Genomic DNA, 16,930 nt, shown 5'->3' on the forward strand with positions numbered 1-16,930 from the left:
GAGGATGGGGAGAACCTGGTTTGCTCCTCTAATTTTTGCATGGGTCTGCTGGAGCAAGAGTTAGAAAAGAAACCTTATGTGCTTCTGAACACAGTACATTTGCTTTACAGTTATTGAAACATAATTCATAACCCATTCCCTTGACCCTTACCATTAATACCATTGTTATTTTGTTCAGGCCTGACATACTTGGAGTAGTTTTTCGTAACTATTAGCTGATAGCATAGCCATTATGGTTTGCCTCTTTAAGTAAAGAGGCCTGTGTTTGTTCTTTTCTTTGAAGTTTTATTCTTAACATTTAACTTGTTCCTCATTTCAAAGGTTCTGAAGAAAAAGCACTTGAAAGATGTGCATCTCCAACAAGTATCTGTAAGAAGGTTTGCATCCTTCAATCTCTTTTCAGTAGAGGACCAGAATATGGAAGAGGAAACTGGGACCTGGGTTCAATATAAAAGCATCTTTTATCCTGAGTATAGTGTGTCCTTAAGGTAAGCATTGTTAGAGTTTTAAGTACTTTCTAAGATCTCAAGTGGGCCTCAAATATAAAACTCATTAGTCTTTCTTCCACTGTTTTTTATAACGAGGGCATGGTTTACAAATAAACTGTTAGATGTTATTTTTAGTTTTTTTGTTATAGTAAGCCGCTTGTCTGTTTTTTTTTTTTCTTTTTTTTCCTCTGGTACATTTCACTGAAGTGACAGAAGTTCACTGAAAATACTAATGATTGTAGCTAAACCAAAATGCAAATATGAGCATTTATTTTATATTTTTAATAGCTTTCTGTTCTGACATTCTTCAGATATAAATAGGATGTAGAAAAACATGAGCACATTTATGTGTAGTCTTGAAAATGATGCTATTCGTAAAGTCCTAAAATCTTTTTGGTAATGATCTATATTTTACTGAGCTTTCTTCTTAACAGTCCTTGTAAAACTCAATGTTAATTTGGAGGCCAGTTTTCAAAACGAAAGAATAAAAACTTCCCCTTCCAACAAAATAATATATAGCTAATGAAGAAATCTGGTTTATATGAGAGCAGGTCAAAGAAACAAAGATATTTGTATTAAAGAGACTAACAACAAAAAAATCCACACACAAACAAACAAACAAAAAAATCACAGAAACCTGGCCCTCCCACCTCTACAAAACCCTCTCAAGGAACGATAATGGATTCCCAGTAGCTTTGTTTATAAGTTCCATTCATTACTATGTTTGTGGGGGTTTTGTTGTTCTTATTTTCTTTTCTCCTACTTTGTTCTTCTTTTCCCTGTTCAGTTTTGTATGTATCTATGCTGGGTTTTGCCTTAACAGGTATCACTGCAGCAGTAACTTAAGCACCCCTAAATTGATACTTGTTTTGCAGCCTCTAAGTGGCTCTCTGAGAGTGTGGCATTTTATGTTCTCTGCACAGTGGAGTCTGTTCTGGAGAACTCGAGTCAAAAAGTGAATTTTTTTTTACCTGGGACCTTTAAATGAAAGTCAATCATAGAAACTAAGATTTAACACAAACAAGTGGCTATCATTAAACTGTGACATTTTTGCAAGGTTATAAAATGAAACAACAAGAAAAACAAACCAAACTAAACCAACCCCACAATGCTGCGTGCAGGTCATTTTAAATTTGCATCTGGGTGTAAAGTCAAGTACAAAATTGTTTAGAGCTTTATAAATTCTTAATTTTCCATTTTCTGAGATTACACTTATTGATGCTAGAAGGGTTCAAGAGATAACTTTTCCATTGAAAAATACTATTGTTTGTAATAGAAGTAGGTACAGTGTTTTTCCATGTGTAAACTTCTCCTCTAAACCTCCAGGGAATGCTATGTACTAATTCAAATGCTCACAAGCTACATAATCTCTTTGTGAAGTTTATGTCTTGATTTTAGGTCTTCAGAGGCACACGCTGATGATAGGAAATGTTTAGCACAGTGTTTAGGTAGAATTTGGGCTGAACAAGGCTGCAATCCTTTGCACTGCACTCCTGAACTCCTTCAGTCAGTCTCCTTAGTTCACTGCCATGGTTTACAACACTCGGTGTCCCTTGGTTGATTTATTAGTTCTAGAGTTTTGAAGTAGGAGATGAGGTAGGGTTCACCTGTGCTGACAGTGCAAAAGCAATGTCAGACTGATCTTGCTCTGCCATTGATAGTTGTGTACTTCAGTTTCCACCACTTACTATGTCATTTCATTTTGTATTGTGTATTTGCCTAATAGTGGCTTCATTGATAATAGGACACAGCTCAAACTGTAGACTGCAAAAAAGCATGTTTATTTATGCATTCTTTTATTGTGTTCCTCTGATTTTGTCCAATGGAAGTGTTTAGTTTCTGTGCTGCAGCAGAGTCACATTGCCTTTCAAAAACTGAATATTGCAAAGAATATTGTCTTCTGGTGGGAATATTTATTTTATGTTTTCCTGCATTTTGTTCCTTTTCAAAAGATATTCAGTGACCTAGAAAAATGATAATCACTGATTGTTTTAGGAATAATGATCAGAACTTACTCTTCTGTATTAAAATGTTTTTTCCATACTAAGGCAGTGGCAATAGATAGAGTATAATAATTATTTCAGAATATTGCAGGATGGTGAAGAAGAGAAGGAGAAAATCTTCCCTGTGTATTTTGCCAGGAAAAAAGTATGAGTAGCCTGCAACAAAATCCTCTTTACCTTGAGACTGTGTTAAATAAGGTTTCTTCCCTGTTTTTGCAGAAGCAGTAATTTAAGGGGATAAGCATAACAGTTTAACATACATAATAGAGCAACAGTTCTTATTGCTGAAAACTTACATATCTAGAAGATAAGAAGTCTTGGAGTAAGTGTTCTTGGATCTTTGAGAACTGATCATGTCTCGGAAGCTTAAGGGTTCTCTGAATATCTGACGATTTTCCCCTAATTTTCCTCCTTCCATTGACAAAACGTTATTTATAATAATATTAAACAGTAGAAACAATTTTAACAAGAGCACATTATTAACAATAACTTCAGTCAGGTAAATCCAGAACAGCATGCTTGAATAGGAGAGCCTGTATATATCTTTTTGTGAGGAAAAAAATATTGCTATGGCCCCTCTAAAATCTTGACAAAAGTGCTTTTGAATTATCATCTACATATGTTTTCTTTATGCATTAGCATCTTCTTGGAAGAGCTCATTGCATATGTTGGATGTTAAAAGGGTTGTCAGATAATATCTTGACAAGACTAAATACTTAGGAAAGTTCATAAGGTTGGTAGTGGCTTTTGGCAAAGAGTATAAAGGTCAAGCTATATCAGTTCAAGGGCTATCAAAACCGATCAAATTGTATATTCAGATATGCTATGACCTAGCTGGAATTACTGCTCCAGAGGGACTTGAGACCACTTTGTTAGGCAAATAGAAGCTTTGAGAGAAACTACCAGTCATGTGCATGCTTTTCTGAACTTTGTTGTTTTAGTAAGCTACTATTTTTCTAACCAAATTCAGATTGGATCCACATTTGGGATCATGCCATATTTTTCTGTCACTAGTTTATTTTTTGGACCATTCTTAAAAACAAATCTTCCAAAGCAGGAAGTCAGAAGCACCAATATAAGGCAATTTTTGCTTCAAAAATTTAAGCTGAATTTATATACCATTTTGACTAGATCCTTGAAATGACGATATCATTGACTCATTTTAGAAACTCCTGTAACTCTTTTAGTTAAACAGTGATCTTTAGTGTGCTTAATGAAATGTAGACCCATAATACGTGTTGGAAAGTGGTCTCCTGAAGTTTGTATAGGTACTAAGGAGCTTCACAGTAGCTCTGGGATATCAAAAGGAGTGTCTGATGAGTGTAGGGTTTTGTTAGCAGTAAAAGGTGTTTCAGAATTTAATTTCTTGTGTTATAATCTAGAATCTCATTCAATTAGTCTTTCCTCATTTGGATTTGTGCAGTATCTGATATTCCTACACACTAAATCTTTGTTTTGTTGTGAATTGAGTGACTATGTACATGAAATTACTCTCTAGTGTTGTTTGCAATTAATGTTAGTTAAAAAATAAATTCCTGAATTGTCAGGAAGTCAGCCTCGGAATCAGGTCAAATGTTTATATTAGTCTAGCATGCAGATGTGTTCAGTCCAAGCTGGTATCTTTTTGCAGGTTTCACATTCAGAGTTGGATAGAGTAAACTGAAGTAATCTAGTCTGCAGGTGAAAATATAGACCTCCTTTTCAGTGAAATTTCTTCTGAGTTTAATGTGGAAAAAGTTATTTTTACTACAGATATTTACAGATATCATCACAGAATCATAGAATTATTTGTGTTGGAAGAGACTTCAGAGATCATCTAGTTACAGCCCCCTGCCATGGGCAGGGACACCTTCCACTAGACTAGGTTACTCAGAGCCCTGTCCAACCTGACCTTGAACACTTCCAAGGATGAGGCATCCACAACTTCTCTGGGCAACCTGTTCCACTGCCTCACCACCTTCACAGTAAAGAATTTCTTCCCAATATCTAATATAAACCTCCTCTCTTTCAGCTTAAGGCCATTCCTCCTTCTCCAATCACACATGCCCTTGTCAAAAGTAACCTGTTTAAGTACTGAAATGTTGCTATGTCTCCCTGGAGCCTTCTCTTCTCCATGCTGGACAATGCCAACTCTCTCGGCCTGTCTTCATTGGAGAGGTGCTCCAGCCCTCTGCTCACCTCACTGGCCCTCCTCTGGACTCACTTCAACAGGTCCATGTCTTTACTATTCTGATGACCCCAGAGCTGGATGGCTCACACAAGAGCCAAGTAGAGGGGCAGAATCACCTCCCTCAGCTTGCTGGTCATGCTGCTTTTGATGTAACACTGGATACTATACTGGCTCTCTGGGCTGTGAGTGCATACAGCTGGGTCATTGAGCTTCTTGTCAACCAGCACCCCCAAGTCCTTCTCCTCAGGGCTGCTCTCAGTCCATTTTCTGCCCAACTTGTATTTGTGCTTGGGATTGCTCTGGCCCAGGTGCAGGACCTTGTACTTGGCCTTGTAGAACTTCAGGAGGTTTGCATGGGGCCACTTCTCAAGCCTGTCAAGGATCCACTGAATGGCATCCCTTCCCTCCAATGTGTCAGTGGCACCACACAGCTTGGTGTCATTGGCAAACTTGCTGAAGATGCACTTGATCCCACTGTTCATGTCACCATCACAGATGATAAACAGCACTGGTCCCAGTGCCAGATAGTCTGCTCTCCTGAAGTCCAGGGTAGTGACCTTGTTGTGCACCTCTCTTGCTGCCCAAAGGATCTCAAACTCCACCACAGCCACCAAGGCTTCCCTTGAGATTCACATTCCCCACCAGCCCCTCCTTGTTGGAGAGAATAAAGTCCAGCATAGCACCTCTCTTGCTGGCTCCTCTTGGAGAAGGAAGCATTTCAGGAACATCCTGGATTTTTTATGCCCTCTCTGTTGTCCCTCCAACAGATATGGAGGTGGTTGAAATTCCCCATGAGGACCAGGGCTTGTGAATGAGAGGCTGCTCCTGTCTGTCTGTAGAGGGCTTCATCTGCTTGGTCTTCCTGGCCTGGCAACCTGTAGCAGACCCGCAGTATAATGCCAGCCATCTCTGCCTTCCCTTTAATCCTGACCATAAGCTCTCGGAGGATGAGGATGGCTCCTCATCCATCCTCAGGTGGAGCTCCATGGACTCCAACTTGACATAGATGGCATCACTGCCTCCTCATCTTCCCCATCTGCCCTTCCTCTAGAGCCTGTATCTTTCCATTCCAGCGCTCCACTCCTAGAAGCCATCCCACCACATCTCCACGGTGCCAGTAAGATCACAGCCCTGCAGACACACACACATCTTTAACTTTGGTTTATTTCCCACGCCTCTTACCTAGAGGCATTTAAGTTGGGCTACTGGTGAAGTTGATTTACTGGCTGGAGTGGCTGGAATTCTTTGGTCTGCTCTTCATGTGCTCTCCTCCTGATCTCTGATCCTTATCCAGGCTCTGGGCATCTCCTGCTGGCACTGGGTTAAGTGACCTTCTGGATCTGTTCTCCATCAAAATATGTTTCTATTCATACAACTTTCATGTGTATTTGTTAGCTTTTTTCAAGTCCTATATAACTTTAGGGGTATTTCACTTTACTGTTAAAAAATTATGCATGTGTTGAATATGTGTTTCCTTAGAGAAAGGAAGATATATTAAGTAGGGCTATTTAAAAATATTTATTTAATATTACATTTTTAAATCTTTCTATTCTTAGTCAGGAATGTGCTTTTAAATTTAAATCTGTTACGAATAGTTTTAGCACTGAAGTGATTATAGATTATAAAGATGCAGTGTCTCCCTGTGGAGATGGCTCCTGTCTTTTAGACAGGAAAATTATTCTTTTATTAGAGTTAAAAAAGAAGCAATCAATATCTTCAAATTTTCTATTTCAGGATATGGATTTGCTTTAAAATTGTGGGCTCATTTTAAGAAAATAGAGAAGAAATAAGTTGTTTCTGTGTTAAAATATTTTCCATTGATCAGTCATTTGCTGTTTCCAATACTGAAGTGCAGAACTGAAAAGAACAATATCAGCAGCTTACAGGAAGGGTTAAATCTTTGTAAAGAATGCTAAGTGTACTTTGCAAGATGTCATGCCTTTATTCTGAATATGAGTGAACCTTTAGATAAAAATATGAAAGACATTATTAGATGATTCTAGACCTTTGGTTTAGAAATAAGGGGCACATTATTTGTCTGTGGTAAGTAGTATGTTAGAAGATGGTTTTGGACTGAGTTCCATTGGCTGTTACTCTTGGATATTTCTGCTAAAAACATTTGGAAGTTCCAATGACTATTTTAGGAATAGACCTAAAATAAAAGCAGATTTCGAGGAATATTGCCTACTTCTTATGGACAATTTATGTGGATGTGATAAAATTGCTCTCTTCCATTTATTGCATGCTAGGAGACAATGTGTGGGTTTAGCAGCACAAAGGCTTGGCCACAGGAGTTGGAAATTGAGGAAAGAGATAGGAAGTGATTTGGCAACATATTTCTTTCATTCACTCATCAAGCTATGACTGTTCCATCATATTGCCCAAGACGTGTGTATTCGTAACAAGAATTTGTAGTCAAAGAAGCATTGGTTTGGTTTCTTACTGTGTTAAGCTGCAGTCTAGAACTGGGTTGAAAGAGGAATTGGCTTGTTCTGCTGTGCTCTGGCCCAGGAAAAGCATCTGTTCAGATAACAAACTTTGTAGATAAATTTAAGGTTCTTACTGGACCACTGTGACATTTAATGGTGATACTCATCAAGCCTTTTTGTAAAGGACCCTTAATAGTAATTTTTTTACCATTATTCTGTCTTTCATTTTTCACCAATATTGTACTTTTAGTTTGAATCTAGGTTAATAGTGTATGGTGGTATGTTGTGGTTTTGTTCTGTTTTTTCCCCCCCATATTATGTGGAAATGTATTCTGGTTTAGTCTTTGTAGATTTGTAAAGTTTTGTGTAGGCATGTATTTACTTGTATTATTTTTCCTTACTCAGTTAAGAATAATATAAAAGAAGAGAAGAAACTTAGTTTTGTTTCATTATGGTTGATGAAAAGCATACCTTAATAGGGAGCTATTGAAGGCTCTTTTTATTCTACTGTCTATGGCTATTTTTAAATACATGTAAAAGTCTACCACTTGTGTTGCCTGAATTGGAGAGGAAGGAACATTAATATATTTCAAAGACTGAACATACTCTATCTTTCTCTGACTTTATTTATACATCCAAAGTGGATTTAAGTGTAGTCCAGAGTAAGGAATTTTGCTTTGTTTCAAAGCAGGAGAAACATGAGTTGATTTAGTTTCTCTTTCCTAGATTTGTCTTCTATAACTCACTACCTCAGCCATAGAAATTTTTGCCTATTGTACCTTGAAGATTTATAAGAACACTGTGAATCAGATTAACTATGCTGTCCTGAAGTTCACTTTCTCCATGATGCTTACCTGTGCTTGTTTGAAGTACTTTGTTGATCTCAGCAGTCACAGCTTTAAAGTTCTTTGAACTGTACAACATCCATCACATATTCCAAAGCACTGAATACTAATATTCTTTTGGTTTTTTGAAATACCTATGGAAATTTATGGGAATTTAGGGTTTAACTACAAGCTTCTGTGGTTCCTTTCCTTGACTTCCATAATTCAGTGCACATGACACTTACAGACTCTCTGTTGGCAGTTTGTTAGTGGTACTGTGGAAAGCTGTGATTATGACAGGCAGCCATAGCAATGAGATGTGTCATATCCCAGCAGTTTTCTCTGGGCTTGGTAATGGAGGAGCAGCTGATGGGGTGGGACAGCGAAGCAGCAGCTGTTACAGAGCTGCTGAGAAGGTGTTCAGAGCAGTGGATTCCAAACTAGAAGCTGTGGTTTATAGGTGCAGGACTGAGTAATGTGGTACTTATGGCAGAACTTGGAGTTAGAGAATACCTGTATCTGCAGGTGCAAGTAACTTTTAGTCTGCGAGTAAGATCTGTGATGGAAGAGAGTTGGGGAATAGCTGGTGCAGAGTTTGGAGACTTTACAAATACAGACCTCCGAGTGGAGAAACATGTGGCTATTGCTGTTTGGAAGTGTGTTTCCGTGAGCTCTTCCTTTCACAAGTAGATCAGCTGCTGGCATGTTTCTTCCTGCAGTCCTAAAACTTGTTTGCAAGAGAGCTTATGATCAATTCCTCACTGTTTGGGTTCCATAACTGTTAAGTGGTTACCAGTGGATTTATATGCCTCTTCTTTAGCCTGGAATAGGCTAAAGCTTTATCAGCAGGAAGAGTGTGGTGGGTTGACCTTGGCTGGACACCAGGTGTCCGCCAAGCTGCTCTATCATTCCTCTTCCCAGATGGACAGGGGAGAGACAATAAGATAGAAAATGATTTGTAGGTTAAGATAGGGCAGTTTACTAAAGCAAAAGAGAAAGTTTGCACAAAGTGAAGGGGAGAATAACAAGGTTTATTCTCTGCTTCCCATTAGTAAGTGATGTCTGGGTACTTCCAGGAAGCAGGGCTTCAGCATGTGTAGCAGTTGCTCAGCAGGCAAATGTAAACAACAAGAGCCCCCTCTTCCTGCTCCTTTCCTTATCTTTTATATCTGAGCTGATGTCATATGGTACAGAATATCCCTTTGATTAGTTTGGGTCAGCTGGTCTGGTTTTGTCCCCTCCAAGAATCTTGCCCTCAACTGGGAAAGGAATGTTACAGTGCTGATGCTGTGCTCAGCAGTAGCCAAAACGCTGGTGTGTTATCAACACCTTTCCAGCTACCAATGCAAAGCACAGCACTGTAAGGGCTACTATGGGGAAGTGAATTCCATCTCAGCCAGTCCCAATACCAAGAGATGTTTTCCTATCAGGCTAATTGACTCCAGAAGATTAGCTGTTACTGATGTGGAGTAGTTTTAACATAGTCCATAAAGATATCGTTCGGACCTGAGATGTGAGCTCTGGGGTACATGAGGGCAGATTTGCTATTCACTGTTGAGATAGTGACTACTCCTCTCATTCTAGATCGGGCTTGCTCCCTTCTTTTGTTCAGTGCAGGTGTCATAAACTGATCAGACTAAAGGACATAGCTGTTGAATTCAAACCCTGTCCCATTTCATAATGACTGTGGAGTGGGCTTTTGGAAGACAGAGGAGAAGAGGATGTCCCCCATAGCAAATCTGGATGCTTCTTGTCATTAGATTATGTCTCACTTCTGTAATTGCCATGAATTATATTTGTGAAAGCAAGAAGGAGGTTGCTGAGACAGTTAGAGACTTTGAATATTGCAGAGAGCCAGAGAAGGGTGTCAGTGCAAAGTGCCTCTAGAGGCCAAGAGAGCAAAGGCTGGAGCGTGTTGTGTTTGTACTTGGACCCCACAAGCTATTGTTTTTTGTGTTTGTCTGCCTTTTGACCCTGAAGCATACAAATTGTATTCTTTTCTAGACCAGGACACTTCAATTACTTCTGTTTTAATTATTCATAGCATTCTGTTAAACTACTGATACTAGATTACTACATTTTTCGTCCTTACCTTTATTTGCTTCGTTTGGAGAGCTACATGATAAATCTCTTTTATATATGAACTCTGTACATAAAGAAATTGAGGGGGAAAAAGCCAAAACCAAAGCATACTATCTCAAGACTAGTCTACATGCCAACAAAGATTAGAGTATTTCTTTACTTTGTCAGCATGTCCCTCCCCCATCTTACATTCATTTAGAAATGAGACACTCACAGCTGTCTGAGAGACCCTAACTGCCTCAGACATATGCACAGTTACAGAGTTTGTAGGATGCTTAGGATTCAGCAGGGGAGAATTTAAAGGGCAGCTCTGTGGTTGGTAGAACTACAGATCCTGTCTGCTTTCTTGTCACTTCCCTTGAACTAGCCACGGTGCATCAGTTGTCCAATTTGATTGAAAACAAACTTGCAAAAAAGAGGAAGAAAAAGTGCATTTAAAATCCACGTGACCCATCAGAAGTCTTGTAAACTTCCACTGTGCATAAGGAATGTATTTTTGATTTGTTTTTATGTAGCTGGGAGAATAGCATTAATATCCAGTTGAATCTTTTGTAACATCTTTCATATGTTTTGTTGCTCCTGTTTATGAGCTCATTTCAGTTAGATGCTTTGGGTGTGTATGTGTGAATTCAGCTGGCCTGATATGTATAACACGTAAATTTTTATTTAAATTTTGTGTATATTCTTTCTGCTGCTGTCAGTGCTTTTCTCACTGTATTCTAAAATTGATGTGCAAAATTTAGTTCGTGCATTTATTATCCCCAGTTTTGAATGTTTATTTCACTTGGGTTATAAATGTAAAACCAAAGAAAATGCAGTTCACTGAACACATTAATCAGTTTAATTGTTCACATTAATTTAATTAAGTGTTCTTGCTTTTGTGGGAGAAAATAGGAATGTGTGTACAACTGCTGCTTAGAAATAGTCTTTTGGTTTTCCTCTTCAAGGAAATAAAGCTGCTGATAAAGCTTTACCAAAATTCTCTATTTCCTATATGTGACTTCTAGAACTAAATAAAATTTTATACTCCTTGGAAATGTTTTCCTCTTGGTATTAGTTTCTGAGAAACACCTTCCTGATTAATGGATTTTCAGTGATAGGACTTTGAAAACTAATGTTTGTCCTCTTGTTTTCCCCCTGGTGGCTACAGTAGTACCTGTTTGCTAGTTCACTGTGAACGAGTTGGTGAGAAGGGAATGAAGAGACAAGATGGGGGGGTTTTTATTGTTTACATGTTGGTAAAATCACAATTTATGTTTTCTTTTGTGTTTTCTTCCAGATTTCACAATGGTCTCTTAAATGTTAAAGATGTTCTTACAAGTTTTGACAACACGGGGAATGTCTGTAAGTCACTATTTGTTTACATACAGTATTATGTTGATAGGAGTCTAAATACATCAATGTAAAATATTGCTGTATGAGCCTTCAATAACCATTTTGTTTAGCTGAGAAACTCCGTTACTGTGGTCAGAGGTACCATAACATTTTACATGTTACAGGTTTATGTAGCACAGTTTTTTCTGTGGGTGCACCCTCAAGTCATCCCAGTGCAGGTTATTTTTGGTTCTGTGATTGTGGTGGGAACATTAGAGCAGCTCAACTGGGTTGGACAAAAAATTAGTTTAGCCCATTGATTTGTGTTGGCCTTTGACCAGCAGTGTGGGGAACAACAGTGTGAGAACATGGGAAGCAAACAACGGCACTTCCAGCTTGGAGTGGACAAACTCAAATCACAGAAACATGAAAGAAAACACACAGTCAAGTTGTGAAATTGCTCCCCACAGAATGTTTTGGTTCCTAAAACATGAAATGAATTCAAAAAAGCAAAAGGGAAAAAAAATCGTGCAAGAAAAATTCACTGTGGCTGTTAAATATAAAGACATCACTTATGGCTTAGGAAATGCTGGGTCTTAGGAGAATTAATGGGGCAGTAGGATGATATGTTTGTCCTGATCTTTCACTGTTGTCTAAGCATCAGTTACTGGCTGCATTAACCTGAGACAAGATGAGCTGTAAGTGGGCCATCAATGTCTGACCCAGTATGGCTCTGCTTCAGTATACTTATTAATAAAATTATCTATGCTACTAATGGACTTGAATTATAGAATTGTGTTAGACTGTGGAAAATAAGCTGAGCAATAATATTGAAATACTTTTGATGTGATGAGTAATTACTGTTATATAATTATATACATATCATTGTTATTTGATTATTCTGCCATATCTTTCTGATTGTTTTTTTTGTTTTCAAATATACCAATAAAGTTGGTTAAGTTTGTCAGATATGCAAGAAATGTGCATGTATCTCTTCCTCCTTATCAAAGCAAAGATATAGAAACTGTTCTCATATATATGTTTCGTCTCAAAACTGCAGTGTCAGTATACCAAAGCTATGTTTCAATAAATATTGGCATTTCATTAGCAAAAAGGTCAATTCATTTAATAAACTTTTGTCTTCAAAAGCAAAAAATAGTCATAAACTACATGCTCTTCTTTTTAAAATTTGTTAGCTTTCATTCAGTTCTGAACATTGAAGGTAATTGTGTGGTCTTGCCTCAAAATACTTCCGGATATATTTTGTATCTGTTACCAAAGAGAAATTTGTTCTTTGATTTCTGAATGAAAATTATATCTAAGGGATAATATGAATATCCAAACTAATAATATTAAGGCTAAGAAAGAAAATTCACATTTGTAATTATGGTTGACTTCAGCTACAGGTGTAGGCATAATGAACTGGATGATAAAAGCATCTAGATTAAAGTCATTCAAGATCTGGAAGAAAAATGCTTTGCTTAAATTATGGGAGGCATTTAGAGAGATTTAATGTTGCAGGTTCTTGGGAGAGGAAGCTAGACAGAATTCTATAAGAAGCTACGTTATTTTCATAAACTGTTCTCAATCAGTGAAATAATTAGGAAAAAACTCCTTAAATAGGGCTTTGGATCCAGAAAAAATATTGTTATATTAGTTCATTAGATAACAACTTGGGTATTTATTTTGAATGGCAGAGAAAATATTTTGTGTGTGTGTTTAGAAGTGCTTCACACAGTGGATCAGGACAGTGTACCTTACTCTGTGAAACATGTTAACATGATCTCTCCATCTTTGTTTTTTGTGTGAGTGCTTAAATTGTGCTCAATCTACACAAATTTCCCTGTTAACACAAATAATTTACTCCACTAAAGTTTTCATATGCTTTCCTATTGATAGGTGTGTTGTCAGCTCTTCTGTTAACTTTTTCCTGTATTTCAGCTACTTTCGTATTGATTGCAGATGGTAGAACAAGACTTACACTCTAATAGGCACACAACCGGTGCTAACACAGGAGTAATGTGACATTTGTAGTTCTTCTTACTGTTTATTTGTATATACAAAGATCCACATTTGTCCTTTTGTATTCAGTATTTCTTTGAGGGTTCATGCTGTGCCATTATATACAATGTTTGCTAAGTCATTTCCAGATTCATGCTCCCCAGTTTTAAATGTCTTTGTCTGTAAGTGTCTGTCTGTATTGATCTACATATGGGTGATTTATGCCTATTTTACTATGCACTCTAGATTACACTCTGTAAGAGTAATGGTATAATTGTTATCTTCTGGCAGCATGCAGTATTAGCTTGGAGTGTAATAATCATACTTTTTTGCTACCACCTGTATGGAATAAATATTCTGTGTCCAAGCCAGAGTAACTATGTGTCTGTCACACCATCATAGTAAAGTTCCCCCAACCATGTGTTTACTGAGGTACTCTATTTGGCTTATACCTGACTGAATTTCTGTGCACTCCCGTTGTCACTTGATTTGAATTGTCTCTTTCTTCGACCTTTTCCTGTGTATTTTCTGACTCTCTTTGTTAATCCATTGTGGAAATGATAGGGGGGTTACCTCCTTTGACCTGCTGTAGTGTTCTATAAGAAATTTGTATTATCAAATCATAACCTACTCTAAAAAAACCCCAAATATTTCTAAAATGGTCTTTAGCAGTATCAGATTGTTTCTTCTAATACCTAATACTAACAGAGTTAGCCAGTACTGAACATACTGTCACCGCAGCGTGCTCTTATGAGGGGACACCTTGAAAAATTACAGACTTCAGTGTTCTTTTGGGACACTGCATAGCCAGAATTTATGTACTGTGCACTAAACTTCACTAAAACTATTTGGACTGAGTTGTCAGAAAAGAGGTAAATATTTTGGGTTTCTGTGTGTTTGTTTTGGCTGCAATACAGCAAATTTATCAGCAAGATTAATGTTTTGCTAGTGAATATTAGATTATGAAATAATTGTGTATTAAACAGATTAGATGTTGTAAAATCTGAAACACATTGCATATTACATCCTTTTAAAACATAATAATTTCCTTCAAACAACAAGGTTTGTGCAGTTTTAGGGGAAGCTTTTTGTTTCTTCTAGTAAGTATTTTCTGTTAAAACAAGCTCTTTCACGAAGCATTTCTATGCTCTTTCTGTTTCACATTTTGATCTCTCTTCTTATTGTCTTTAACAGCCACATCACCATACACCATCAAAAGAAAAGTGGTAGAGTGGACTCTAGTTAATACCACTATTCCTATACTCCCAGTAGGTATCAACTCAGTACAAGATGTGCCACTAGCTGGCAGCATTATATAAAATATCAATAAGCAGCTTTTGAGGAATACTCATGACTGCTTCCAAAGGCACTGCCTTATACCAGTAAGACTTCAGGACAAAAGTGGAGACAGCTGCAGTAGCTCTAAATGGTGTATTGCAGGGTCCCAAGTGTTAACTCTGAAAATTACCTCTGTACAATGTCTCATTCAAACTTGGTATGTACACTTGTATTCTGTCCTTTTCAAAAAGATTTTGCATTTTCACTGTAGGATTGCTACTGTACATGAAAACTCACACTATAAATTGCAATTAGCTTCCACTCTCCCAGAAAAATGTGAAATTTCTTTCCTCTCCTGTTCTTCTCCTGTTTATGAGAGAGTGGTTTCCACATGAAAACTCTAAATGAATTCTCCACACAGACAGGATGCAATTCTAAATGCACTTCATTCAGCTTTAATTCTATGCAAAAACAGGAGGCAGGGAAAAGAGGACTGGAATGAAGGAAAGGATCAGTCTGTTCATTTTAGACAACAATATGCCATCTGTTAAAAAGATGGTACATCCTGACACCATCTCTAGTCCTAAGAAAGTCCTTTAAAAGAAATGATGCATCTCAGGCCGAAGGTTCAGGGGTGGCATTGTGAGACAGCATGAGTTGGCCCCTGGAGCCACATGCCACACTCATTCTTGCAGAAGAAACTGTCCAAAAATTAAGGAAAAGTCTACAAGGATGAGCTTTTGAGATTATCACCTTCCGTTGCCTTTCCAAGTGGGAGAAAGCAGTTTTGACTGATGTGCTTGTTTGACTATGTCCCTGAAGTAATAATTTTAAATTATGTATACATTTAAATTAAGTGAAATGATCAGGGTCCAAAATATAAACCTCTTTACTAATTGCCACCAGCCTACTCAAGCTACAGAGTATGTAAAGGAGAATTTTAAGAAATGAAATACAGCATGTTTTGGGATTTTCATCTAGTATGTACCTGATGTTAACACAGAAACAAGATAGTCCAGAATGCTCAAGTAGTATAAAATTGCAAATATGCTATATGTAATAAGAAAACATTTTCTTGTAAACTGCATGTAGAATTAGTTAATAATGTAACCATTTTCAAGAAACAACATGTTCAACATGTATTCATTTTATTTTCTACTTGGTTGAGTGTGCAGTTATATGTTTTAGAACTAAAAGAGCAGCAGAGGGTGCTACAGTTACAGAGCTACCCAGGCATATACTCCAAAATTGTTGTTCCTGTAGGCAAGTAAATCCTGCAAACACTTAAGCTTTCCTTTTGGGGTAGTTGTAAATAGTATAGCTTTAAATAGAATTATGTATTCACTTTTTTCTTGATTTTTTAAAATTATTTTTTATTTTTTAAGTTTTATTGGTGGAAAATGTTGCACGGTTTCCTGAAAACATAGTGTCTGGATATAGTTACTGTTACAAAGCACCTACTCAACATCTTTAGAACTAGGTTTGTTTGTGCTAATTTTACATTTAGAAGTTCCAGTCTCTGCCACGAATTTTTTTTTTTTAATTTTAATATGTTCTACCCAAAGTAAATAAACCAGTGAAACTGGAGAATGTTTTCTTCCATTTTCATGAAAATAACAATAGGGAAAAAGTTTTCTTAAATTTCAGGCCCACATCACAGTTTTTGGAAACAGGTATCAAGGGGGAAAAAAAAGAAAAGAAAAAAAAAATTCTCCTTTTAGTTTGCACTTTTTTGCAGGTTTTATTAATTTTAAAATTATGCTTACTTAAAACTTGTAATCGTCACTTTTTTTTCTTAATTTGTTTAAGAAAAATATTTTGAAATCTATTCTAAAACAAAGAACCTTTTCTTCTTTCTTCCTTGCTCTCAAATAACTAGAATGAGAGGGATGTCTTCTTTCTTGGTAGTCGTACATGAGGATGTGTTTAGAGGGCTACTTATTTCTTCAGAGCTCTCACTGCATGACTCATAGGTAGGTGAGCTCCTCTATGGAGAGATCATGTCAGCTACTGAATTATTATGCCTGGAGGGATAGATGCCATAAAGTTACCTGGGGAAAATCATAGCACAGCCTCCTCTGTGGCAGCAGAGGTGCTCCTGTATTTCATGTAACGTTACCTAGAATCAACAAGGGAACAGATTGTGTTTTTCAGGTGCTGCTGTGGAAGTTTCCCCCATTTTTTTTGAGTAAACCTCTTATTTTCAGTGGTGAAAGGCACACCAACTTGAATATGCTTCCTCCCTCTCCATGACTCAGAGGGTATTCTCACCTGAAGAAACTGCCTCTCATTGTCTTCTGAGCCTCCTCTCATTCCGTAGGTGTGGCAGTTTGAAATTGTT

The 16,930-nt window shown here is 37.3% G+C and overlaps 1 protein-coding gene across 2 annotated transcripts in view; it reads left to right on the forward strand.

Moving 5' to 3' along the window:
• Nucleotides 1-16,930, forward strand: part of CAMKMT (calmodulin-lysine N-methyltransferase) — a 219,048-nt gene that overhangs the window by 4,204 nt on the left and 197,914 nt on the right. For both annotated transcript variants that reach the window (XM_027641423.1, XM_027641424.1), the window contains exons 2-3: nt 322-488; nt 11,276-11,340. In XM_027641423.1, coding sequence (XP_027497224.1) covers nt 322-488; nt 11,276-11,340 — 232 coding nt within the window. The remainder of the gene's footprint in view (nt 1-321; nt 489-11,275; nt 11,341-16,930) is intronic.

This window comes from Corapipo altera, unplaced genomic scaffold (genome assembly GCF_003945725.1).
Source record: "Corapipo altera isolate COAL_440 unplaced genomic scaffold, ASM394572v1 48b, whole genome shotgun sequence".
Taxonomy (NCBI): Eukaryota; Metazoa; Chordata; class Aves; order Passeriformes; family Pipridae; genus Corapipo; species Corapipo altera.